Raw genomic sequence first — 26,049 nt, forward strand, 5'->3', positions numbered from 1 at the left:
GATTCCTGCAGCGTGGAGAGAGAGAGAGAGAGAGAGAGAGAGAGAGAGAGAGAGGCCGCCGTTGTTGTGCTTCTTTTCGCGGCCCGGAGGGATCCACTCCTCAAACGCAGCCAGACACACTTACACACGTCCCCGAGGCTGTTGTTACTGAAAATGTCAATTAGACAGAGAGGGATGTGAAGATGTTGCATCCTGAGTGTGTGTGTGTGTGTGTGTGTGTGCGTGTGCGTGTGCGTGTGCGTGTGTGTGTGTGTGTGTGTGTGTGTGTGTGTGTGTGTGTGTGTGTGTGTGTGTGTGCGTGTGCGTGTGTACTACATACTAATGACCAGTGACCCGTTCTTCTGTTCTCCATGTGACAGCTGAGTGACTTGCCCATAAACAGGTCTCCCTTTTGTTCCCCTCCAACAATGCCACCACACTCTGCGAATGGAAGGTAGTGGATCGTGAAACCTCTCCGTAAGTATGTGTGCGATTGTGTGTGTCCCTCCCAGCCCCAAACTTAGTTCCAATTAGTGAAACCGTATGGGCGCTTTAAAAGGAGAAGAACGGAACAGATCTGAAGTTGGAATGAGAGAAAAGCAAAGAAAACAATGGAGGGAGTTGTGAGGGGTGAGGGGAGGGGGGTTACAGGAGGTGTGCCCTCGTCTCCCCTCCCATTGAAGCCGTCTTGTCTCGTCCGACAGTGACTGATGGATCTAAGAGGAGTATCCCAGCTGCCGCACCACAAGTATGTAACTGTAAAATGTCAGAACAACGGGAACAAATCCCTGCAACCGTTCGGATGCTGTGGAAGTGGACAATGAGTCCAGCCCCACCAGCATCACATGCACTGCCGCTTGACCGGAGTTTGCTCGAAGTAGCCGCACACTCTTTGCTGATTAGGATGTTCATTGTTTTAAATTAGCTGACCCGAAGGTTAAAGAATGAGAAAGCTATTGATGAGTGGAAGACACCGTGGAAGCACCGGAGATTGATGATGGGCCTGCAGAACCGCTTACATTTACTGGGCGCTCACATGTCACTGCAGACGCGGCCTGTGTGGAAAACCCAGCTGCCTGCGACAAGCCACTTCACATTAATAGTGGAGAAGTGAGATTAAGATTTGGGTCACATGATGAAAATGGGCTAAATAATAATATATAATGTGAAGATTCGTACCGTATTTCATGATTTTACATAGAAACTAACACATGTGCACTTCCATAGGTGCAGTCAACAGAGTTATTATTATTAAATACAGGGTATTAAAGTCTGCATATTTGTCTTTCTCAGGAAAATGTGCGTAGTAGCGACCACACACGCTGGTGGAACCTGCTGTAAAAACACAAATAGAAGAACCTCTCCAGCCACTAACGGTTTACTGAGACCACTCGCTCGGTCATTCGCTGTTTTTCTACCGCTTTGTCCTCCTAAAGGTCGCGGGAGTGATGGAGCCGATCCCAGCTGTCAATCAAGCAAGGGGCGGGGTCCACCGCACCCCGGACCGGCCGCCAGTCAACCACAGTTCCTGGAACCAGTAAAAAATATATATAAAATTAAAAAAATAAATAAATAAATGAAATGAGTAATAAAATAAGAAATAAAATAAATAAATAAAAAAGTCACTAGTCACTGAGTAAACAAGAGAGAGAGAGATACTGTTCACTACTTTACTCGTCATATTAAAAGCATTTACGTATTAAACAAATCAAAAACATGAAAAACATTGCAGGCTGTTTAACTGCACCAGGGCCGTTCAGGGTGTAGCACTAACTAATGAGGCATGCACTCCATCTACTACAGGATAGAAAGGTCAAGTTCTTCATTTAGCCTGGATAACTGGTGTCTTTGAGGCCGTACATCCAATATGCCTCGCGCTTCTTAAAGCATTTCGCTCTGATGTTCAACGGTTATTCATCTCTCTCACTGAGCCTGGGGATCACACGCGACCTCGCGTTCGTCCATGACATTGGTTCCTGCGTGTCATCAGGAGTCAGCGCTGCGCAAGGGGACGTTATCATCCGCAAATTACTCTTATTTAAATCGAACTCCGTACCTGTGGTGATATTTGAGGACCTCTGCAGTGTCTGCAGGCCATCCCATCCCTACGAGCAAGCAGGCGGAGGGGGAGAGGAGACGTGTTGGGGGGGGGGGCAGAAAATGAGAAGAGAGGCACGGGGACGGGGACGGGAGAGAAAATAGTACAGTGCAGGGAGCGTAAAAGAGTGGGAAATAAAGAGGAGAGAGTGTAAAAATATTCAGATCAACGATAGAACAAAAGGGGGGAAAAAAGAGACAGATGAGACGGATGAGAGAGAAAGATGGACAATGAAGTTATGAGAACGCGAGCAGGCATTTTTCACAGACTGTGCTCGGCCCTGACAGTCCACCGTGATCCCTGGACTGTGCTGTGTGTATGAATCTATCCATCAGTGTGTGTGTGTGTGTGTGTGTGTGTGTGTGTGTGTGTGTGTGTGTGTGTGTGTGTGTGTGTGTGTCTCCCTCTCTCTATCACCTCCGTGTCCTTGCTAATAGCTGAGTGAACTCCCTGCAGTCTCCACGGGCTGTACTGTGATTATCACCACTTACTTGCGCACCCACACAGAAACTGGGAACAGTACACACACGGAAATAGTACCGGATCACAAGCGGGCCTACGGCGCACACGCACGGAGACTCGCACGTGCAGCACGGAGGTATAGGTAGAACGTGAGTCGTGGAGCTCGGATGTTGGTCTCGGACTCTGCGTGTGTCTCCGTTTGCACGTACATCCGTGTGGGTGTGTGTCTGTGCAAGTGTGCATCTCTGCATGTGTGTAAATCTTCACAGATCTGTGTCTATGCCGGTGCAGTGTGTGTGTGTGTGTGTGTGTGCGCGTGTGTGTGCGCGTGTGTGTGCGCGTGTGTGTGCGCATGTGTGTGTGTGTGTGCGCGTGTGTGTGCGCGTGTGTGTGCGCGTGTGTGTGTGTGTGCGCGTGTGTGTGTGTGTGTGTGCGCGTGTGTGTGTGTGTGTGTGTGTGTGTGTGTGTGTGTGTGTGTGTGTGTGTGTGGCATGCTTCGGTGCAGCCCATGTTAACTGTTGACACTCTCATTTACTGTTGCTTCCCATAAGGCCGTGCGGTAATATGGCTTATTGATGAGGCCACAGAGAGCGTGGATGTGGATGTGTATACGCATCGTGTGCTGTGTTTACTTCCAGCGCGGGTGTATCCATACTGATGATTAAATATCTGCCATGACCGCAGATAAATATGGCGACTCCGCGGTTGATGTATGTACACATAAATATTTACTTTCCGTGAGTGATTACGCCCGTCGGTGGGACACTATAATAATCTGAGTTCAGGAGAGGAGGGGAGAGGAAACATGATCCACGACCAAGCAGAGATCCGAAACAGGGAAGGGATGAAGAAACGGGAGGCGCCGCGGGGGTGAAGCTACAAAGACTCACGCACAGGTAGAGACAAAAAGGTCACGGTTCCCAAACGGCCCCGCGGAGACGCAGGAGTGCGGAGGCGCGGACGGACGCGGAGCTGCTGGTCCCTCGGAGATCACCGCGTTCTCCGTGCGCCGTCGGCCTGGAAGATGGATGACGGGAGGAGAGCGGTGGCACAGCGGTGATCAGGAGGCCTTAGCGGGCGCGTGGGACGCTGCGGTTTCCTCTGATGTAGTCGCCGACCGGTTCTCAGCCGGAACCAATTAAAGCTCGGTGCGAATACGAACACACCCTTCAAATAACAGTCCTCAACTGACTGAATGCAGCGGTCCTAAAGCATTAAAATAGTATATCTACTGGTTACTATGGCAACTAACTTACTGTATGCATAGTAACTTTCTATTATTTATTTCATATTTATTATGTGAACAAAGAAAACTTCAAGCACATGTCGAGTGCGTGTGGACTGAGAGCTGGAAGTCCCAAACTGAGCGAGCAGAGACGAGGGGGAAATGACTCGTGAAACCGTTCCTCAAACTGAGCAAACACCAGCGAGGGGAGGAGGACGCGGCGCCGGCGAGGTGCGGACAGGGCCGGTAGCGCCTGTCGACAGGCCCGGCCGACGAGAGCCTCCCCTGACGCAGAGCAGGGATCCCCCTCTGCCCTCAGCGCCGCAGCGCGTGAAGCGCCAGAACCCGGGCGTTTGACCGGCACCGTCCACAACCCAGAGCCGCCTTCAGTGATGTCATTCCCAGTGGCTTCTGGGAAACGGAGGCCGAGCAGAGGCGGTCCAGGAGCGACGGCGCGAGGACGAGTCGGAGGCTGGAGCTCTGGCACCAACTAAGGCCGTGTTCAGTCGGGAGAAGGCGCTGCATTCGTTTTTCATAATTTCCCTTCGATTAAATGTCTCCAGACTGAAAGAAAAAGACGGCCGGTGAAAACCGTTTAGCGCTGTCAAAACGCCGGGCGTCATTCATATTCAGAATCAATGCTCAAGCCGAAGGGCTGGGACGCTGCCGGCAGCAAACTGCTGCGCCGACGGCTCCGTTGCTGCGCTCGCGTGACAGGTTCCAGCCGCCCGGGCCGGCGTTGGGTTTCAGAGGCCGAGCACGGAAGGAGGCGAGAGAGAGGAGAGACGGGGGCGAGCGACGAGAGGGAGCCAGCGAATGAGTGGGGTGAGAGTGACACACACACACACACACACACACCTGACTGACAGTTTAATATGTGCATGTGTGTGTGTGAGTCGCGTTTCACTGTCCTGAACCTGCACCTGCCTGCTGGTAAACACCAAGTTTCCACATTAAAACTGGGACTGGAAACACCTTCCTGCTGATGCAGGACTGATGACTGATGGAATATGTAATCACCAACACCTCTTCTTCTGGCGTCCGATGTCAGTGACGCTCCAGGTCGTCGCATCAGATGTGCCCCCCCCCCCTGTCGTAAAAAGAACCGCGCTTCTGCGGGCGCTTTTTCCCACGCGGTGTCTCTCCTCCAACCAGCTCAGCCGTGTCATTAGGCCCCGCGTGGGGACGTGCGCTGGGTGTGTCCTGGGATCGGTGGAGGGAGGGGACGCCCTCCCTCCGTTACACTGCTGCAGGAGAGAGAGAGAGAGAGAGAGAGAGAGAGAGAGAGAGAGAGAGAGAGAGAGAGAGAGAGAGAGAGAGCCGGGACGGAAAGACAACGAGACGTAGATTGGTTTTAAACTGCATCTGCCTGTTTGCTGTGTGTACAACCACCGACATAAGCAATATATGTTTCCGAGCTGTTTGTCATTCAGTCCCAGGAGTAATGTGTTTATGATCGTGTGTGTGCAGCTTTATCCTCTATCCTCTGCCCTTGTTCAGGTTTTGTTCTCCACTGACCTACGTGCCCTGAGCCTGTGTGTGTGTGTGTGTCTGTGTGTGTAGTGCATGACCACTATGGGCATGACATGTGTAGTATCTTGCTCCTTTTCATGGATCTCTGCTGTAAATTGTTAGTATTTTGTTATCTGGTTAGTCCTCATATTAGACTCCTGTCCACTGTGATTAGTTTAAACATACACGACATCAGTGTTTTAGCTGCACGTTTGTGATGTGGTATCAGGCTCCTTGTAAAATCCTTGCGAAGCTCATAAAACGTTGTTGTGAACGTCTTCCCTCAGTCGTCAGCTTTTTGTCACTTCTTTTATGATCTCGAATGACACAATTGAATGTTGAAAGAAAGGGAATAAAGTAAAGAGAGAAGAGGAAAGGAGAGAACTGGTAAAAGATGAAATAGGCAGAAAGTGGGAAAGAAATGAGAAGGTAAAAGAGTGCGGGGCAAGAGGGAGAAGTGAGTGAGAGGGAAATGAAACTGCTCTTTAATCAGCGAGGGGCTACGCGGAGGCGGGCCGAGGTGTCCACTGTAATCCGATACGCGCGCGCGCTCGCCGTGCACGCGGCTCGAGACGGGGGACTGAGCGAGCGGCCGTGCTCGCTGCCACAAACCCGGCGGAGATCGAAGGGGAAGGAGCGCACTGCTGCCGGAGAGAGAGAGAGGGGGAGAGAGAGAGAGAGAGAGAGAGAGAGAGAGAGAGAGAGAGAGAGAGAGAGAGAGAGAGAGAGAGAGAGAGAGAGAGAGAGAGAGAGAGAGAGCGAGAGAGAGGGACTGAGCGTCACCGAGCGAGGGAAGGGAGCGGGCGAGCGGAGGAAAGAGCGTTCCAGCGACGAAACGCACAGTTGCTCGCAGGAGAGCGGAGAGGCTGCACGGTTCTTCGCTCCCGCTCCGCTTGACGCACGCACACCGACGCTGCCTCTTTTGGGAAACCTCGTGTGGTCCTCGCCGCAATCCCGGGTTGTTCTCGGGACTGTTTGATAAGAGGAAACTACATGGCACTGCTTTTAAATTCCTGAATCACGTGCGCTTTTGCCAAATAAATGCACTTGGAAAGTGAACCAGTGTAAACGCATTGGGAATATTGTAGCGACCCGGAGAGAGGAAGGTTTCCTTGACTTTTTTTTCTAGATTTTGTCAAACTTAATGGTTTTCGGCCGATATTTCTTCATGGTTTCAACCTATGATTTACGCTTTATTTTTAATTTCTTATTTCGCCAGCTGATCGGGTTCAAAACCTCCCTGCGCCTTTAGACTGACTGTGGGACTTTGCGCACCGAAATGGGTTTCGCGTCTAAAAAAATGCGTTTGTACATCAACCTGCGCTAATTTCTGGCGCAATCGCGCAGACTGAGCGGGGTTTCCACGAGAGAAGAAGCGGTGTCACACTCCGACACAGTGCACCAGAACAGTAAGCAGCGTGATTTTGTCGGACAGCCCGGCGAACGCACCTCCGCGCTCACAGTGGATTTGGACGCGTTGCGCTTAAAAGACAGAAAACTGTGGAAAATAAGAGTTTTGGGGACCGGAGCTTCGTCTCAAATAGACTTTCAAACGGAGTGGAGCAGGTGATCTTTCTCCACACTCGAAGGGGAAAGATGGACTTATTCATATGGCTCTGTGGATGTTTACTGGCTTTTCTTTTGCCCATCGTGGCCGAAGCAGAGGAAGGAGGTAAGTTTGACACTTTTGCCCACTTCAGCTGTCACGTGCAGGCGTTGCACGAAAATTTGACTATTTTTGAGAAAGGGAACGATTTTATGGTGATGCATCACAGAATGGGGTTTCGAGGAATGAGTTGTGTTCTTCTGACAAAATGAAGAGGAAGACGTCATTCCGCATAATATCATCACACTTCAGCGTTTTACTCCTTCAACCATAGCGTCCTTTCCAGATAGCGCGATAATAAAAGTAGCGCAATCGATTTGTCCGTTTTAGCACAAATACGAGGCAGATTCCCGCAACAGGATGTCTCGCGGCACAATTTACCTCGCAGGTTGGCGTTAACGCCGAAAAGTGAATAAACAGCATGTTATCGCCGATCCGCCGGGGGGAAGTTGTTATGTTCGCTAACAAATGCCGCTGTGTATGTTCCCGCAAAGCCTGAGGGTTGTTGCTGTGGTGTGTCTCCACACGCGGACTTTGTCACGGCGATTTTACAGCCACAGTGTCGTCACGTTGTTTCCACTGTCCCGCTGTAACGCTGGCCTCGCGGAGACCGCGGATCGTGTCATTTACCACGTCTGTCTTCTCTAAAACACCCTGACACGTGCTCTGCTGTGGATTTGAAGCGTAATACGTGGCTCTTCACGGAAGAGCGTTTACTTCATGAAAAATCACCGTAACGTTTTTATGATATTCCTACCGGGACTCGTATCAGTGTCGGCCGTCCATAACGCGGCAACTCACGGTTTAAACAGTGACCTTACCGCTCTTATTTAATCTCATCACGCGTTACACGCGTTGAGTTTGATCAGGTTCCTAGAATTCAATTCAATTAAAACCCGACTGCCTCAGAAGGCAAAAGATGCTGCTGATGTCGTGGGGATTTGTGGCGGAACTGACCGGGCTCGTCTCCGGCGGCCCGGAGGCCGCCGCCGGCTCTCCGCCCGCGGGGAGCGCGGCTCTGCGGCGCGGCGCGGCGCGGTGCGGGACAGGAGTCACGGCTGCGGTAACACGCGTCAGCGACTCACCGTTGCGCGAGCGCGAACGGGTTTTGACGCGAAAAAACAGTTTAAGTTGCTGGAAAGTGAAGGAGAACGTTACGCGCCGCTCCGCTCTGCTGTTTGTAGTCGTGTCCGTGCAACGTTTACGCACCGAGAGAAGGCACAACGTGTTTGTGTTTTTGAATAAAACGAACGCACCTGTGGTGTCTCCCGTTCTTACTCTCCGGGAAACTAAAGTGAATAACAAACCAAATAACACGCGCACACGCGAGTTCGCGGTCGCCACTTCTGCTTTCTCGTAAATACATCAACTGTGACACAGTGAGTCCTTGTGGAAAGTTGATTACATTTTACGTTTCAATGATATTGACGCACTCGGGAGGCTCGTAGGGGCTTTTGCAGATCTCATGACTTGGATGGAGCGGCCCCGGTGCCAAGTGCTGTTTTGGAGAAGTGAACACAATCGAAGCATTCTTTACTTCCCGTTTCACTGCGACTGCGAGGAGACGCGTCGCTGGACGCATTAGTGGAACCGGAGGTCAGCTGTGATCTTTCACTTGGTCCTGACGGGCAGCTTTGATGGCGTGACCTCTGTGTGTTTCATTGATGACACGTCTGCGGCTCTGAGGCCTTTCTAGTCAGATTATGATTGGATCTGCAGCTTCATGCGACCGGTGGAAGAGCTGAGTGAGGGTCCTGAGGCACAGAAACCCTGTCGCTGTGTTTGTGGCTTGTTGTTCCATTTTTAATGACATTCGTCATCCTTGTTGTCGTAACCATGGCAGCTGTAACTATAGATGAGCTCCTTTAACCATGGTCATGACCACATCCTTAAAAATATGTACTAAGCTGCTGTCAAACCACATTAATATGGTGACCTGTTGAAAGTCTCTCTCCAACAACACGATCTCATCTGACAGTAGATGGACCTAAACTGTCCTGCGGAGCCTCTTAATGTCACCTGTGGCACGCGGAGACCTGCACGAGCACGCGCTCTCGCTCACGGGCAGCGCAGAACGAAGCTTCCTCAGCAGTAAACGTTCACAGATGCCTCTGCTGCGTTCTCTCCGGAGAGATGGGCTGTGGAAGCGCAGTGACTTAGAAGTGTATATATATAGAGAGAGACATAAGCAGGGGGGGAATGAAAGCAACAGAAACGGAGATTGAAGCGAGAGGCAAACGAAACGGAAGAATGATTTTTTTTTTTGCTTCGTTGTTTGATCCTGTTTCTTCATTCCGTTTGATCACAGCTGTGCCCGGGAGGGAGATAAACGGACATAATTGGCCACTCAAGACCAGCTGCCTGCCTCTATGGCGTCTCCACCGAAACACGTCGGTGATGAAACGGGCTCGCGGCGATACAGAGTGTAACAAGTGAGCCGGAAGTGCCGTGGGTCGCCCACAGGTTCGGGGCGCGCGCTGGTTTTCGCGCGTCCACAGTGACACGAGCGGCTGCATGCGTCGCCGCACGGGATCCGCTGTAATAATCAAACTTTACACCGCAGTTGGGCATCAATAAAGCAAACCGTGCGCGTTATTTGTTCTCACAGTGGGGTTAAGCTCTGTTTTAGCGCACAACATGATGAACTGATTCACAGTCAATACCGCAGCCGTTCAGTTTAATTGTGCTAGATATTAGATTCATATATACAGATCTATTAATATGAATGCAAAGACTTTCCTGGGAATATTGCTCGGTGTATATGAAGAGCTTGCAGAGACTGTTATAAATACCCTGCTGCATTATGGCAAGGCAAATAGCTGCGTAATAACAAATGAGGCTAAGAATTAACTGCAAACTATATCACAGTCGCGTAGACGTGCATCAAAAGGGCAATTAATGGCTCTGAAATCAGCTCGCTCGCGCTTGTTTTCCTCCCAACGTGCACGCGTAGCGGTCGCGATTGTTTTTTTTTTATTCCCGCACGAGTCAATTTGATCGCTGCGAAGCACAGAGAGAGAGAGAGAGAGAAAGAGAGAGAGAGAGGGAGGCGGCAGAGTGTGAAGCTGCAGTTGAGTGAAGCCACCTGCGTTGAAGCAACGCGGATTTTTACCTCGTCTGTCAAACGCCAGCGCCAAGTGAAGGCGCGTTATTAATACAGGCTCCGATTCCATCAGACGAAAGATTGATCATTAGGTTCGAATTAAAGGAATGCTTTGTCTGAATGGATAAAGCATAGAGGCCTTAAAGCAGCAGCCCCGTTGAATTCAAGCCTTCTCGTCCTGGTTAAACGTAAATCCTGGTACCTGATGAATGAGCACGTGACGTCTGACTGCGGACGCTCTGCTGCAGACTTTTCCTTCAAAAGCTGATTTCATTTTAATTGCCGTGCAGGTAGCAGGTGTTTTCCACCAGGCTGCTGGATTAAAGGTGATCCTTACTCATGTGGTGAATCAGGCTGCCGCCGTGTTTTTCTTCTCCTTCTTTGAAAAAAGACCCTTTTTTTTTTTTAATTTACTGCATCACAGAAAACAGCCGTAAATCACCCATTAAACTTTTATTGAATAAGGAAATTTGAGAAATCAAACGAGGGGGCATCAGTCTGTCCGTCATTAGGATAATAGTGGGCCAGGAACAGAGGGGCAGACCCAGTGACATCAACAAGCCAGCGGATAAACATTAAGCCAATTAACCTTGTGCTCAGTGTCTCTCCGTTGCTTTTCTCTCTCGTTCTCTCTCTTGTCTGTAAAAGGGAAAGGACAATTAGTGGGTCCAGCAGGATGTTCTAATTACAGTTATCATGTCATTAGTAAACTGTTGTAGTGTCTTCATTGGCCATTGGTAATGACTTGAGTAATTAGAGAAAATGGGGTTGAATTGTGTGTGTTAGTGTGTGTAGTGGCGTCTTTGTGTAGAGCCAGTGTTCTCGTCTCGCAGGCGAGGGGGAAATCATGGAAATCCTTCAAATGAGGATATTTGTTTGTCCTTCGCGCACAGATAAGTGTGTGTGGGTGTGTGTGTGTGTGTGTGTTTGTGCGTGTGTGTGTGGGGTGTGTGTGTGTGTGTGTGTGCACTAGCCTCAGTGGTCCCTGTGGATCAGCACCGTGTGAGGCCACAGGTTGTTTTCTCTCTCTCTCTCTCTCTCTCTCTCTCTCTCCCTCTCTCTCTCTCTCTCTCTCTCTCTCTCCCCCTCTCTCTCTCCACGCTGAATCATCCCGCTGTCGTGCTCCTCTCCTCCTGATGGCACTTCACCTCTCCCTTAATAGCGCGCTCCGTCTCTCTCTCCACGTCTTCCCGCGTCACCCTCCTCCCATTAAGAAACCTCCTTCACCGTTCGCTCGCCCCACTTCACAGCAGTCGGAAACCTCTGCTTCTTCACACTCACGCTTATTGTTTTTCCACTCGTTGTCTCCATCTCGGTCACGCTAGAGAAACAAACCCAACACAAGTCCTTTCTTGTGGCTTGTAAAAATGACTCAGTTCATAGAGCTGATGTTTGACTCTTTTTACAGTTACCTACAGAACCTGAACACATCACTGGGGCCAGAAGGCTGTGTTTAGTTAACCTTTCTGTACAGTATATGGACTAGATGGGCTCATACATATAGAAGCGGTTGTTATCTGGAATGCCTTAACCTTTAGCGCCGCACTTGAACCTGAATAGATATGCATAAACACAATGCGAGTAATCAGATAGCGTCCTGCTGCCTGCAGGAATATCAAAGCAGGAGCACAGAGGGCGTCTGAAGACTCCAGCGCCGCCATTCGTGCCGTGAGAAGAAAAACACCAGCGTTGTTTGTTATGAACCCACAGGGAAGAGGTCATTGTGCGTCCGTCACTTTTCAGCGGTGACGTGTTGGTCCATAGAAGGCACAGAGACACAGAATATACAGAATGGCTTTATGTTCAGATTTAGTCTCAGTCTTGTTGGACTCTGTGGAAATGAGGGTCTAAACTGAGTCATTGTAGCTGCTGAACAACTGCTTTGCTCCAGTTATTGTTGAACCTTGCAGCTACTTTTTACTTTCATGTGCTTCTTTTTGTCAGCCTGTCCTCGTTCTCCTACGTCCTCTCTCTCTCTCAGTGATCTTGAATCGTTCTCTGAATCGTCCCGTGTCCACTGTCACGTTCTCGCGTTCCCTCCTAAAGCCCCTGTCATCAGGTAGTCTTTGCTTCGGGCTGAGAAGCTTGTTCTCGTGTCAGTTCTGCTTCGGTGTCACACACTCGTCCTGCGGTACGTGTTTATGACTGCGCTCCCGTCACGCTGCCTCTCCATCAGTCTCGCTCCTCAGATCCTCTACGGCCCCTCCCTGTACACACACACACACACACACACACACACACACACACACACACACACACACACACACACACACACACACACACACACACAGCTCTCCCTGTAGTTTTCCACTGTGGTTTAATACATGGCACCTGGAGAAAAGCACAGCTCCACCTGGTTGTGTGTGTGTGTGTGTGTGTGTGTGTGTGTGTGTGTGTGTGTGTGTGTGTGTGTGTGTGTGTGTGTGTGTTTGTGTGTGTGTGTGTGTGTGTTTGTGTGTGTGTGTGTGTGTTTCTGTCCAGCGAGCTGCTGACTTTCTCTTTTCAGCTGATGAGAGACAGATGTTCTGGCATTATTCTTTCCTTCATCCTGCTCTGACTCTCTCTTCCCCTCCTCTCTGTTTCTGTCCGTTCTTGAGGTTTCCCTGGTCCTTGTGACTAAAAGCTCCTTCGTTTTTATCCAAAGACAACATCGCAGCTAGTTATTTTCGGTGTTTCTTACACTCACAGAATCCAAAGCTGGTTCTTACAGACGGACTGTATTTGTGCCCTTGCTGCTGTGAGCTGTTTATGATGCTGGAAACAAGCCACACTACTAAAATTGCATGGTAAATCGTATTAATGTATAGAGATCAATGGGGAAATTAACATTTCCCCTCTGGGCTTTGATGCAGATGCTCATTGATTGCTTCATTCAGGGGCCTGTCTCCAGCAAGGTCACACAATAAGGAGAATACAAGATGCATGGCTGGATAATAAGTCCATTTACTAAATACCTGCCTCCCTCCTCACAGGGTTAGTTGGGCAAGACAAACTTTCTCACTTTCATAAGCAAACAATTACTAAACCACTAATGTTTTCATTATGGGCTCCGGCCAAAGGAAAACGAATGCACACTGTGGTCCAACACATTAGCAAAGTTCCTGCAGCCCAGTAAATCGATTGCGACAGGCTGAAAAATGTCTCTTTAGAGTCAAATCAGACTCCCTGCTCAGAGGGAAAATGAATCTGTAAGAGCTTAGAAACAAGGTCAGAGAATTTGCATTTGGGGACAACAAACAAGGATCTAGTTTTGCAAGCGTGTGTGTGTGTGTGTGTGTGTGTGTGTGTGTGTGGTTTTACTAGTTTCAGACTGTTTGTGTCCCTCTCCGTTCATGCTGCTGTGCATGCATTTCAGTAGCACTTTTTATTACATTCCAGTGCGGCTGGGTGTCGAGCCGGGTGCATGCGGGGAAAAGTTGCTGAATAGGTGTTATCAAGATGCAATACTAAACGTGGCGGAGAGCCATAAATAATGCAGCGCCCTGTCTCATAGCCCCGCCTGGATGCTTAGCACCATTTCCTGCTGCTTAGTGTGTGTGTGTGTGTGTGTGTGTGTGTGTGTGTGTGTGTGTGTGTGTGTGTGTGTGTGTGTGTGTGTGTGTGTGTGTGTGTGTGTCGGAGGGGGGGTCAGAGGTGTTCAATGCTTTGTTGGAAATATATGGTGTGAATAAAATACAACATGTCCCTGATGAGAGAGAACCTGTCTCTGTGACGTCTGTGTATGTGTTTGGTCAAGGGCTTTTTTATTTAGCGTTTCCTTTGACACTGCACCAACTGACCTGTTGGCTGTGGGGGTAGAAGAATACAGGGACTGGCTTCTTCGTTCTCCTATTTAACATGGATTCATGTAATTTAAAGGAGATGCTAGTTAGCCACCAAATGTTTATGAGCTTTTATACCATTTGCATTCACAGAGGAGCTGAAACCCGCTACGCTGGAACAAACTTCAGCTTAAGGCGAAAACCGTTTCTCATTTCCCTCGAAATGTTTCTTTTTATTAAAACTGCAATCCATCATTCACCCACTCATCATCTCCATCACCTTCTTGCTTTCTTTTTTGCGTTGCACCTACTTTGTAATTCTTTACATGAATTCGTGATTATTCCTAACTCAGCATCTCTTCTGTTTTGACACACACGCTGCACTTCCTTCCTACAACAGAGGTCATGGTGCTGTGATGCGGAATGCAAATGAGCAAAGTATAGATTTGGAGTTGGAGGCATTTAGGACTTAAAGACAGCTGGTGCTCGTCTCTCTTCTCACTGTACATCATTTTTTCACTGCAGGAACTCATTATAAAGACTGATGAGCTGCACCTCATTATCATTCAGTATCTGTATGTACTGTATGTGTGTCTGCGTGTGTGGATGTACCAAACATTATCAGAGTAAGTCAACATGTTTAGTGGTGCATCATTGTCACACACACACGAGTCACCTTCCGCCCCGTTTGAGACAATCACGCCGGGACTTGGCCGGAGATGGATCGAGCCCTAAAGCAGAGCAGACACCGTACTCCTTGCACACACTGCGTCTTCCTCTCTATCACACAAGGCCTATTCATCAGACACTTGGAGGTGCTGTCTCCGTGGGCCGCGCGCCAGAGGTGAGGAAAGACAATGATGGGGAGGAGAAGGTTCGCAGAAACACACACTCTGGCTTAAACTATGGCACAGATGTAGATGAATGAATCTGTAGCCGAGTCTCCAGAAGGTCATTGCGAGAACTAAAGCTGAGACTGACTCAATCAACACATACTGTATTGACCCCACCATTTTGAGTCCTGCATCACTGCCGCACGAGTGTCGCGCTCTAGTTACTTTTCCCAACTATTGCGTAATCGCCTGGCTCCGCCCCCCACCCGCGCGTTCCATCGGCTGAGCCGCGCGCTAAAAGCGGGGTTTGGCCGCCGCCGCCGCCAGATTCCAAAGTGGCTAAGCACTAATGCAGGTGGCGCTGAGATGAGATGCCTCTGGCCCAGTTACGAACGGGCCTCGTAACCCGACGCCCGCGCTGCCGCATGTCAGAAGCAGATCCGACGGGGCGGACGGGCCTCGCTGGGCGCACGCGTTCGCTGGACCTGCGTGAGTCTGAGGTTGATTCGAACGGCGATGGTGCGATTAAAGACGCAGCTGTGGCTCCAGGTTCCCAGGAGCCTCTCTGTCTATTTATAGTGCGAAAACATGGATCTGCTGAGCAGTTTGACTTGGCAGAATGACCGCACTCAGCACAGTGGCAGTAAATAAGACGTGGTAGTGCGAGCGCACGCTGGAGGGTTCGTCACGTACAGTTGACAATTTATGCCTTGAAAAAGACAGAGTGAGACTCAAATGAAGCAGAGATACAGTCAGCGAAGGCTCGACTGCGAGAGAAATTAGTTTGCCATCGACAGGAAATGATTTTAGGGGCTGCTCAACGGGCAGGTAGCTCACAGACACAGTAAATATTACAATACACAAGCATTTAAGATACTTGTACTATCAGAAATGCCTGATCTGGACTCACCGGGCATTTATAAACTGTGGGGTCCTTCAATGGCATCAACGTATTTCTAAGGGAAGTGTGATTTGCATTTGCAGAGCAGCGCCAAAGCTAATGATGATTAAGCAGTTTAACTCGCTGACGCGGGAGAAGCGCTACGACGCAACATGTTTTTAAAAGATGCTAATTTCTGCAGAGGAAACGGGCCCTAAGGGTCCCGGACCCGGCTCCTGCGTCTGTTGCAGTGGAAGAACCGCTCCGACCCCACGGTTGAGTGGAGCTACGGGCATCAGGCTCGTAAAGACGCTCGCCGCCGTCCATCAAGCGCGGCAGCACAGTGGACGCTGCGGACGTGAAACAGTAGCGCTGTGTACGTGGTGCAGTCGGGTGTCGCTGGTGCATGCGAGCTGCTCGTCCGCGTCAGCGCTGGTGAATGAGCCGCTTTGTTTGTGATGCGACACAGACCTACGACTGCTGACAAGTGGACCCGCTCTGTGACAGTAACTGAGGCGTCTGGAGGATGCGTGTGTGTGTGTGTGTGTGTGTGTGTGCGTGTGTGCGTGTGTGTGTGTGTGTGTGTGTGTGTGTGCGTGTGTGTGTGTGTGTGTGTGCGTGTGTGTGTCAGAATGCAGTCTTTGTCCACCCTGGTGCTGCGTTGACCTTTACTTCCCCTCACACAGACACACAAGCACGTTGTTTCTCATTTTGTTTCTATCTCTGCAAACACAACTCTTATCTGCATTCTATCCCTTTTGCTCTTTTTCCCGGCGCCAAGTCGTGGACACAATGTAGAACTACGTACTGGATGCACCTGAGTGCGCTGGTTCGGCGCGTTGACGTGCTTCTGGTCAGTCTTGATAAGCAAATGGTGTTGACCCTGTAGACTCACTGCTGCGTGCCTTTAATTCCTCCCATTTTCCCAGAATGCTTTAATGCCTAGCTTGTGATGTTGAGGTCAGACAGTGACCTTCTTCATCGTGTTAACCCAAAACTCAGAACAGAGCAATAAACAGGGTTAACTTCCCTACTTATATGTACATACATTACCACAGATAACAACCGTGTACATGCGTATTTCTGTGATGTCATCGCCTAACTCCGCCTCCTCCCCCGCTCTCTCCTCCTCCAGCGTCTGAGACATGTGGCGGCTACCTGGATGCTAGCGACGCCGGCTACATCACCACCCCCGGCTACCCGCTGGAGTACCCGCCGCACCAGAACTGCCACTGGGTCATCACGGCGCCGGAGCCCTCGCAGCGCATCGTCCTCAACTTCAACCCGCACTTCGAGATCGAGAAGCTGGACTGCAGGTACGAAGCGCCGAGTTTACCGCACCCCGGGCCTTGTTTCAGGCTCCACCAGCGCCTCAGCGTGACGGTCGGGTATATTTGGTGAACTCCAGCCCACTCGCCTCCTGCTTCCTTGGCTTTAGCCATCCTATAATAATCACTGGGGGACCTCCCTTGGTCTCCTGTCTGTAATTATCAAAGTCTAATTACAACACTTTTACTGTTCCAGCGTGGTTTTCACACTTCAGAGGAACCAAGACAGATTAGAGGATTTGGTGTCCATTGTTGTTTTTTGGGTTGTTTGGCTTTGGTTGCACAGTGGGACTGAATGAACGGCAACCTCAAGCAAAAATAGACAGTCGTAATGAAAACCTGTATGTTGTGGTATCTGTCAGTCAAACTGCCATTTCCTGCTCGTACAGATAGAGAAATCTAGGGCATCATGAGGGTAAAGGGGTTACGGATACAGTGAAAACGGTCAAAAGACACACACACACACACACACACACACACACACACACACACACACACACACACACACACACACACACACTGTCCCATTTTATTCCTGTTGTGGGGCTTTTTCTTCCAGTTATTAACATTTCAGCCATATCAATTATAGATATGGTGAATTTCCCCGCTCAAAAATCATTCAGACATCTCTACGTTGGAATTGAAGCATCAATATTTCACTGACTGGCTGTTTGTTGACAGGCTGAAAGCTTGAAAAGACTTCCTTTCTGTTTTGCTCTCACTTCGAACGCACCCCGTCTTCTTGTCTGCTTATTGTGGGATCAGCTGGATGCGCGACATCTGTATTTTCATCTGCCTCTTGTACATGGTCACATGGAGATTTGTCAGCAGTGGAACCAGCACACACACACACACACACACACACACACACACACACACACACACACACACACACACACACACACACACACACACTGCTCTGGTGGTCAGATACTGTCTCAATCTGTGAAACACATCTGCTCCTGTATCTCCCATCAATTTCAATTTTTTTTTTCTCTTCGATCATCAGATTTATGTGATATGGTCATAATGGAGTTTTCCATATGCTCCTTTTCTCACGCTTCTAAATTACGGTTTTGAGAAACAGAAATCTGCTGTTAATCTTGGGTTTACAGAGAGGAGAACACGCACAGGCTCACACACTCATCATCTTGGGACAAAGGAGGCATCTATGTCTGCAGACACAGACTATATTGTGAAGTCTATGGTTCTGCTCTGTCTCTCTATTACAGAAAAACGATGATACAGTTGCATCTGTCTCTCAAAAGCAAACTTCCACACACGGGCCCAGTCACACAGGCCTTGTTTTATTATGTCAGTACGTTGAAGCGTTCTTATCTATTACGGTCCTGATTGCAATTTAAGATGTAATCTATAATGCATCGCATTTTGTCAAGCACTCCTCTGGCTCTGCGGGCGAAATCGATAAATAGGTGGTCGGAGAGACGGAGAGAGAGATGTTTTCATTAAGATTCATATGTTGAAGCGATTTAAGTGCAGGCAGATTAACAGGCGGGCGGCTGAACAGGGCCCTCGCTAGGACCAGTGGAACTATGGACCATCGGCTGTTGGCGTGACGTCCTCTGCACTGTACCATCGCACGGCGCAGTGAACCGTGGCGATGGGTTCTGCAGCTGCGTGCGCTGTGTTTGTGTTTCACTACAACAGAACCCAATGAAGTGGCGTTTACAGCAACTGTCCAGATAATACAGTAAAAGTTGAGCTGTTTCATTTTCCATCCATCTTCTACCTCTTGTTCCATGTGTGGTCGCGGAGTGACGACAGGATTAGGATTGAGCAGATCAGAGTTGTGTTAGTGACACAGTGACACAGAAGGTGAACGCAATCACCCGTGGTTTGAGCCTCTGAGTTTCCTCACTGCTCCAAAAAGCACTGCCTCAACCTCCAGAGTCACCGTGAGACGTCCGGTTCTGAATAGAACGTGTAGATTATAGATAAAGCAGCTTGACTCCATCAATGTCTGTGCTGCAGTTTCATTCCGGTGACATTGTTCAAGCGCATGTGCAGATTCTCCTCATACGTGGAAGTGCGTCAGCTGACGAGACGTGTGACAGAAGCCGTGTCTAAAAGCTCCCAGCGTGGAGCCCTTTGAGGCAGCAGGCGGCCGTCTGCGGAGCCGCTTCCCCTCGGCTCGCTGCTGTCGCTGGAAGCAAGATCTCTATTTGGAAAGCTGGGAAAGGACACGCACACACACACACAGGCACGCACACACACACACACACACACACACACACACACTGCTGCTAAGGGAAAAGTGCAGTGTCAGGGTCCGTCGAGGGCAGGCTCAAATCATCCAGACAGCTCCCGCCCCTCTCTCCTCTCCTCTCCTCTCCTCTCCTCTCCATCGCGCGTCCCCTCCTTCCGTCCTTGCGCTCGTTTGCTCACCTGTCGGCGTTTCTTCTTCTTTCTTCCCAATCTGTCTTCGGCTTCCCGTCCCTCCTCCTCCTCTTCATCCTCCTCTCGCCTTCATTTTTCTGCAGTGTCATTATTCAGCATTTCATTTGAGAAAACACAAGCAGCCACATTCCCTCTCCTTATCTCTCACCTCCTCTCTTTCCTCACTCTCCCTCTTCAAATTGCATCTTTTCTTATCTTTCTCTGATTTATAAACTTTTCCTAAGTCTTTTTTTTTCTCAAATCCTCTGTTCTGTCTCTTCAGCCCATTTTTTATAGGCGTGTCTTTTTTTTCTCAGGCACTCGTCCTTCTTTGCTTCCTCTCGCTCCCTCTCGCCTTCCTTTGCTTTGCTTCACACCCCAATCACGTGCTATTGGTAAAAACAGCAGACAGGCAGACAGGCCGCTCTATGGTTATGAGGCTTCCACAATAAGTGTGGAGCAAAGCGGTGAATGAAGACGTGATTTATACGACGGCGAAGCCGCAGTCAACGATAATGGTTTCACTAATGATTTAGACCTTGTCTTTTTACTCTGCCTCAATCAATCATTTAACCCGACAGGCCGGCTCTGATTTCTCCTCCCCCCCCTCTCTCCTTCATTCATCTCTTCCTTTCAGGTAGATGTGATCACACAAGCACACCTGAGTGCCATGTGCTAGGGGTCCCAGGGACACGACCACGGGAGGAGAGAGAGGGCAGTGATGCGATGTGACACTAGCTGTAGGGCAGAAGGGGAGGATGAAAGATGGAGGTGGAGCTCGTGCTGGAGGTCCCAGCACGAGCTGCGGTCATTTAGCAGCTGCCTGCGTGTTTGAATGAACGTCACGGCGACTGAGGAGGAGACGCTTGTATTTTATTTTACCTCCTTTACTGGTGGGATCGCAAATGCATTGACACTTCCTGCTAATAAACTGCTAATGACGGTCTGTAGAGGACATGTGGCTGATCAGTGAGAAGAAGCTTCTGTTTGGGCATCAGCAGCACAAAACGTTAAAAAATGCACTGGACATTTATGGGTCGTGACCCTCTAATGATTAAAATGACTGAAGTTTCCAATTTTGTTAACTCCAAGGTAGTGATTGTACGAACTTCACTCCCACGCAGAGTCAAGCAAAGTGGGTCATTATGGCAAAGCTCTGATTTGCAGACACTCCCTGAGACCTTGAAGGTAACACCTGATCAATACGTGTTACTGTAATGACTGGATGTGTGTGTTACGTCTGCGTCTGTGAAGGACTGACCCTGATCAATGTGTGTTAAGGCCATAATGAGGAATCGACTGGTCGTCTCGGAGACTATCGCATGCACGCACACACACACACACGCACACACACACACACACACACACACACACACACACACACACACACACACACACACACACACACACGCACAGACACACACACACAGTCCACCTGTATGCAGTTATGGTAATAATAATAATTTACTACTCCAGTGACAGACTGGACACACACACACTCAGAGTTAAGCTCTCAGACTTGACCTGACGCCTGACGAACACACAAGGTGTATTATACATATGTGAGGACCAGAGAACCATGACGGCTCCTGGACTACAGTTTATTGGGAACCTTATCCATTTTTATCCCAACAGATGTTTTTCTTTTGTATTTAAAATATCTCACACAGACATTTAGTCAGAATGACTGTTCCCTTCACATGACCCGTGCAAGATTACTCACAGCGGGTTGTTTCATTTCTGCCAAGAGAAGTTTGTGTTGGCATAGAGATGGTTTCACTTCCTCCGTACAGTAGCTATGACAAAAATGAGAAAATAGAGCAAAACAGAACTAAAAATAATCAAAGGGATGTGTTTGTCATGCATTAATAAAAAGAAACTCTAGAGTAATAGTTAAGGTGCCTTAAAGTGCATTAGACAACTGAACAGATCATCAGAGTTTCCCCCGACGTTTGAAAGAGAAGTGCAGGTGGAAGAAGACAACTCCCGGCCTGAATAGTGGGAGAGAGAACGTGTGAAAGGCAATGAAGTCTGAGGCGAAGGAGGAGCTGGAGGGAGGAGGGGAGCATCCGTAGCCGGAGCCGTCCCTCGCTTCACGTCAGACGGGCGTCAGAGAGCGTTTCACACCCGCCGTCAAAAGGCAGGAATAAAAAAAAGTCTGCGTAGCCTCACATCCTCCGGTCCTTTGCTTCCCCGTGTGCTGTGCTCGCTCACGTGTCTGCTTGTAAATCCACGGCGAGCGCTTATCCCTCGTTCTATCTGGAACCGTTTTACGTAAGCGGGGGAAAAACACACGGCGCTCTGCTTTTAACAAGCAAATTTCATGGAAATGTGTGGGAGCAACGATTTCAGTTGTGTGTTTTTTTTCTTGGCGATTCCCCTATGGAATGCATTGGCAAGCGAGCGATTGGCTGCAGAGCCATACAGAGAGAGAGAGCGGTAGACGACAGGATTAAACAGTGCGTTAGAAGCTGTGCTCCTCCTACACAGAGCGAGGCTGGAACCCGGTGCCCTCAGGTCCCTGTGAGTGGATGTGGGACCGGGGGCTTTGTGTAAGTCCTCCTCCTCCCTGCTAAAGGCACAGAGCTGCTGGGGGGGGGGGGTGAGGGGGCTGCAGGGACACCTGTCTCAGTCTGTCTGAGGGGAGAAGTTGGCAGCGCGAGCGCAGTGTCATGTTCTCTCTCAGACTACATTCATGCTGCGCTGGCTAAATTTGAAAACTTTTCTTCTCTCTCTCTCTCTCTCTCTCTGGCTCGTTCGCTCGCTCGCTCGCTCTCTCCACCTGCGAGACACAGTCTGCGTGGGGCTTCTCCTAAATGGGCCCCCCCCCCCCGGAGTGGGAAACGTGCCGGCGCTGTGGTTTCAGAGTAGACGAGGAAAAATGGATGGAAACACTGCTCAGACTCCGACACAGGTCGAGCTAATAACTGTACAGTGGCGGCGTGTGTGCGTGTTGTCAGGCATCCCGACACGACTACTGCTCGGCGCGTCGGCAGGCGTCGCACAACACCTCGCTCGCTGCTGCTTCTGAGCTCAAGCAGAAACACAAAAGTATGCAAATAAGAACAACTTAGTTGTGCATTTGAGGCGCGGAGAAGGGATGATGGAGAGCAGTGAGCAGAGATCGCTACCAACCTACACATCTATCTGTAATTCATTCCGTGCCCATCAGCACTTTTCACCAAAGCAGACTTTTAAATTCAAATATTCGCAATTTCTAATATCCTCTTTTCCCCATCTCCGCCTGCTTTGTCTCGCCCACACGCTGGCTCTGGGCCACTGGTTATTTGTCTGAGAGCACATTAGAGGGAAAAGGGGGCAGGTAGAGAAAAGGAGGGAGACAAAGAATGACAGAGAAAGGGAGGCATTGAAAGGTGAAATAATTGAAGTCCAGGAGGGGAGAGAAAGGGAGATTGTCTGGGTGTGAGTAGCTTAAACAAAGCTGTCATTCCAGGAAAGAGGAGGCGGAATGCGTTGCAGGAGCGGGACGTTCTTCTGGGAACGTGACTCTGACACATACAGCAGGCACCAGAGGCTCACTCTCATTGACCCCAGCCTTGGCTGAGCCGTCGCGCTAACCTTGGGTGGAACCCACCCACCCACACTACGCTCACGACTGAGAGAAATCCTCCCTGAGATGACGCTGTGCTGTAGATGTACTGTATGCAGGCAGCTTGTGTCACCTGTGTGTGTATATGTGTGTGTTTGTCTGAGCTCTGTAGCGCTAAAGGCTTCATGAGGCTCCTCCTGCCTGTGGTTTTCACAGCTAGTGGTAGAAGAAAAATGAAATAAACACGTTTATTATTAAAGCATTTGGATTTCTCCATCAGTCATGTAGATTGTGTAGATGTGTTCACATTTATAATGGGTATAAAAATGCAAAGTTGTTTGAGTGAAGCTTGGTGATTTTACAGTTTCATGGACAATGACTCTCAGTTTGGGATCTTGCGATCAAGAGTCTTATTGTCGGATCGGATGGACAAAGAGAAGACGGGTTTTTTTGTACTGAGCTGAGTTGCTGTAGGAAGCTATTTTAGAGACAGGCAGGTGTGTCTCTGGTATCCAGACAAAGAGGCAACGCTCCTGCTGAGGGTCTGCAGATAGCTGCCAACATTTGTGGTCAGAAAACATCAAAGAAGCTCCAACATAAATAGTTTAGTCGGTGAGAAAACGCTTTACGCTGATGATTAGTAACAATAAATGCTGAAGAAGACAATTATTACTATTTTGTTAACAGCCTTTTGACTCCTGAAGTAAGGAAAAGTCATTGAGTATAATGATTTGAGACGATCTGGCATGAAGTGTAATAATGTTCTGAGGGAAAAAAAACTTAAAAAACAAAAGTGGAAAATGTGAACAACTCTGTGGCGTCAAAGCTGCGACCTGAGATATTAAATTCGATCGGTCCACTGCTGTCATTCGTTCCACATTATTTGGTTTCTAGCATCGAAGACGCTTTATTACGATATAAAACTTTAGGCCTAGATTCGCATAAAACAGAAGATGCAAGGTAGATGTTTTATTATCTTTTATGTGAATGCTGTTGCTTGTCAACCTGATCATTTGGAATGAATGTTACGAAGTCAGTGGTTTGGAAAAAATACTTTGATTACGTTAATAAAGAAGCCAAATGGTGCCACAATTAAGCAGTGTGGGAACAACTCATTTGTTTGTTTGTTTGTTTGTTTGCCTTATAATATAGTTTTTATCAATAAAGTTATGTTGTAGCAAAACAATTTCATGGTTTTGAAAGATTTTCCGAAATTTAAATTTCATTTGTGCCTCTGTCGATTAGAAAAAAAGGTAGTTTAAAGCAACTAGCCCATTGCTAACGTTTCGAAGTTAAACCAATGCAATATCTGGCAAAAAATATTACGACAACAAATCGTATACAAGGAAGCCTGCAAGAATTCAACTGCTGTCGTCACGACGTTCTCCTCGTCCGTGCACTGATTAAACGGCGTCTCTCCTCTGCAGGTACGATTACGTAGAGATCCACGATGGAAACTCTGAGACGGCCGACATACTGGGGAAGCACTGCAGCAACATCGCCCCCGCGCCAATTATATCGTCAGGCCCTTCGCTCCACATCAAGTTCGTGTCCGACTACGCCCACCAGGGGGCGGGCTTCTCTCTGCGCTACGAAATCTTCAAAACTGGTGAGTTTTCGCAACTCTCGCCATTTTTTTGTGTTGAATAACAACAGTAATATGTCATAGTCCTAGATACTATGTGCATGCATGATGAACATTTTTGAACAGACAGCTATTTAAGTCCTCATTTCACCTTTCAAACCACCAGGACAAACTAAATATAGATATTTTATTACTCAAATCCCATCAAAGCTGTCTTTCACACATCGTCAACCACAAGGGTTCCGCTAGAATTGCTCCCTTACAAACAGCCTATTAGCGAGTCTACTACAAGCGACTCATAGGGAACTCAGTATTCTTCATTAGGCGCCCAGGCCCCGTTGTTCACCCCCTGGAGTCATGAAAGACAGGGGGAAAACGACACGAGACGCAGCAGAGGACCCCCGGGAGTCGTTGAGTCTGTCCAGGCGAGACATCTCTCTCCTTCATGGCACTTTATGGGCGTGTGCTTGCCTCGGCTCCCCTTCACGGTGCCACGGGTCGGCCCAAGCGAGACCAATGGAGATCAAGGGCGAGCGAGACGGAGGGGGGCGCGTGGTGTCGGCACCGCGGCCATCTTGTCCCGTTCCCCCTGAAAGCATTCCACGCATGCCGGCCTAATTGAGTCCTGAGCCCTGTTACCCTGAGACGCACACACATGCGGAGGGCTGAGGTTACTAACATAACATGTGCGGGTGACTGTGTTTCTCACCTGCCTGCAATAGCACGGCGCGGTGGGATTTGGTGTGAGTGCGTGTGCGTGCGTTTGTGTGTCTCCGGCGCTCGACAGCGTCCGCCCGGTGGACGTTAAAACAACACGGGCGTCAGTGTTCACACTGTTGGACCCAGACAGAGAGAGACTTGACTCCTAAAGCTAATATAAAGCGCTTAGCTCTGCATTGACTGTGTTGATAGTGCTCTGTGCTTCAGGGATTAAATAAGTATTGGACGGGTCCCAGACCATTATTATTTATGTCATCATGAACATATCTATATATGAGGCATGATTTGTTTAACGTCAGTGAGTGCAAAATGCTCCAGCACTTTTTCCAAAATGGGAAAACTCATATGTATTTGTTTACATTTCGTTATTATTTATAGATTCATACCTAACAGGTTCCCATGACTAGCAGATATAAAGATATGGCATTTATGTAATATACTGTAGACGAGCCTCGAGAGGACACCTTCTGGTTTGTCTCTTACTGCTTAGTGTGTGTGTGTGTGTGTGTGTGTGTGTGTGTGTGTGTGTGTGTGTGTGTGTGTGTGTGTGTGTGTGTGTGTGTGTGTGTGTGTGTGATCTTCTCTGGCAGTAATGATGGAACCATTTGGAACGTGCAAGCTGTTGCAGCACTACTAACAAGATCTTGTTATTGTGGAAGGTGTAACTTAACGTCTGGTTGTGTGGGTGACTACATTTTGTTTGCCTGTGTTCTTCGTACCCTATAGACACCGGCTAAATATGTTTTTTTTAAGATTCTACATTATCAGTCCACATTCTGTTGTGGTCAATTCAAAGGAAAGATGAATGGAAATGTGTCTTTTTACTTTTACGTTGTGCATTTCTCACCCTGGCCTTCACTTGCTGGCAGTCGTAGTGTCGCTTCCAGATTAAAAATGAGAAGCAGAGAAAAGGACAAAGCCACTCGTTGTGGAGTGGTTTCACAGCTGCACTTTCTGAAGTACCGTCTTTTACTTTGCAAATCTTTCTAAAAATGTTCAATACTCTTCTT

General features: G+C 48.9%; 1 protein-coding gene across 3 annotated transcripts in view; it reads left to right on the plus strand.

Annotated features, from left to right (window-relative positions):
• Positions 1 to 5,941: 5,941 nt before the first annotated feature.
• The window catches only part of LOC114846854 (neuropilin-2-like), a 65,946-nt gene continuing 45,838 nt past the window's right edge, over positions 5,942 to 26,049 (plus strand). Inside the window, exons 1-3 of one of the 3 annotated variants that reach the window (XM_029136011.3) lie at positions 5,942 to 6,948; positions 16,595 to 16,775; positions 24,162 to 24,343. In XM_029136011.3, coding sequence (XP_028991844.1) covers positions 6,873 to 6,948; positions 16,595 to 16,775; positions 24,162 to 24,343 — 439 coding nt within the window. In that variant the 5' untranslated portion in view covers positions 5,942 to 6,872. The remainder of the gene's footprint in view (positions 6,949 to 16,594; positions 16,776 to 24,161; positions 24,344 to 26,049) is intronic. The other 2 variants (XM_029136010.3, XM_029136009.3) reach the window with 2 other exon arrangements.

The sequence above is a fragment of the Betta splendens genome, chromosome 21 (assembly GCF_900634795.4).
Source record: "Betta splendens chromosome 21, fBetSpl5.4, whole genome shotgun sequence".
Taxonomy (NCBI): Eukaryota; Metazoa; Chordata; class Actinopteri; order Anabantiformes; family Osphronemidae; genus Betta; species Betta splendens.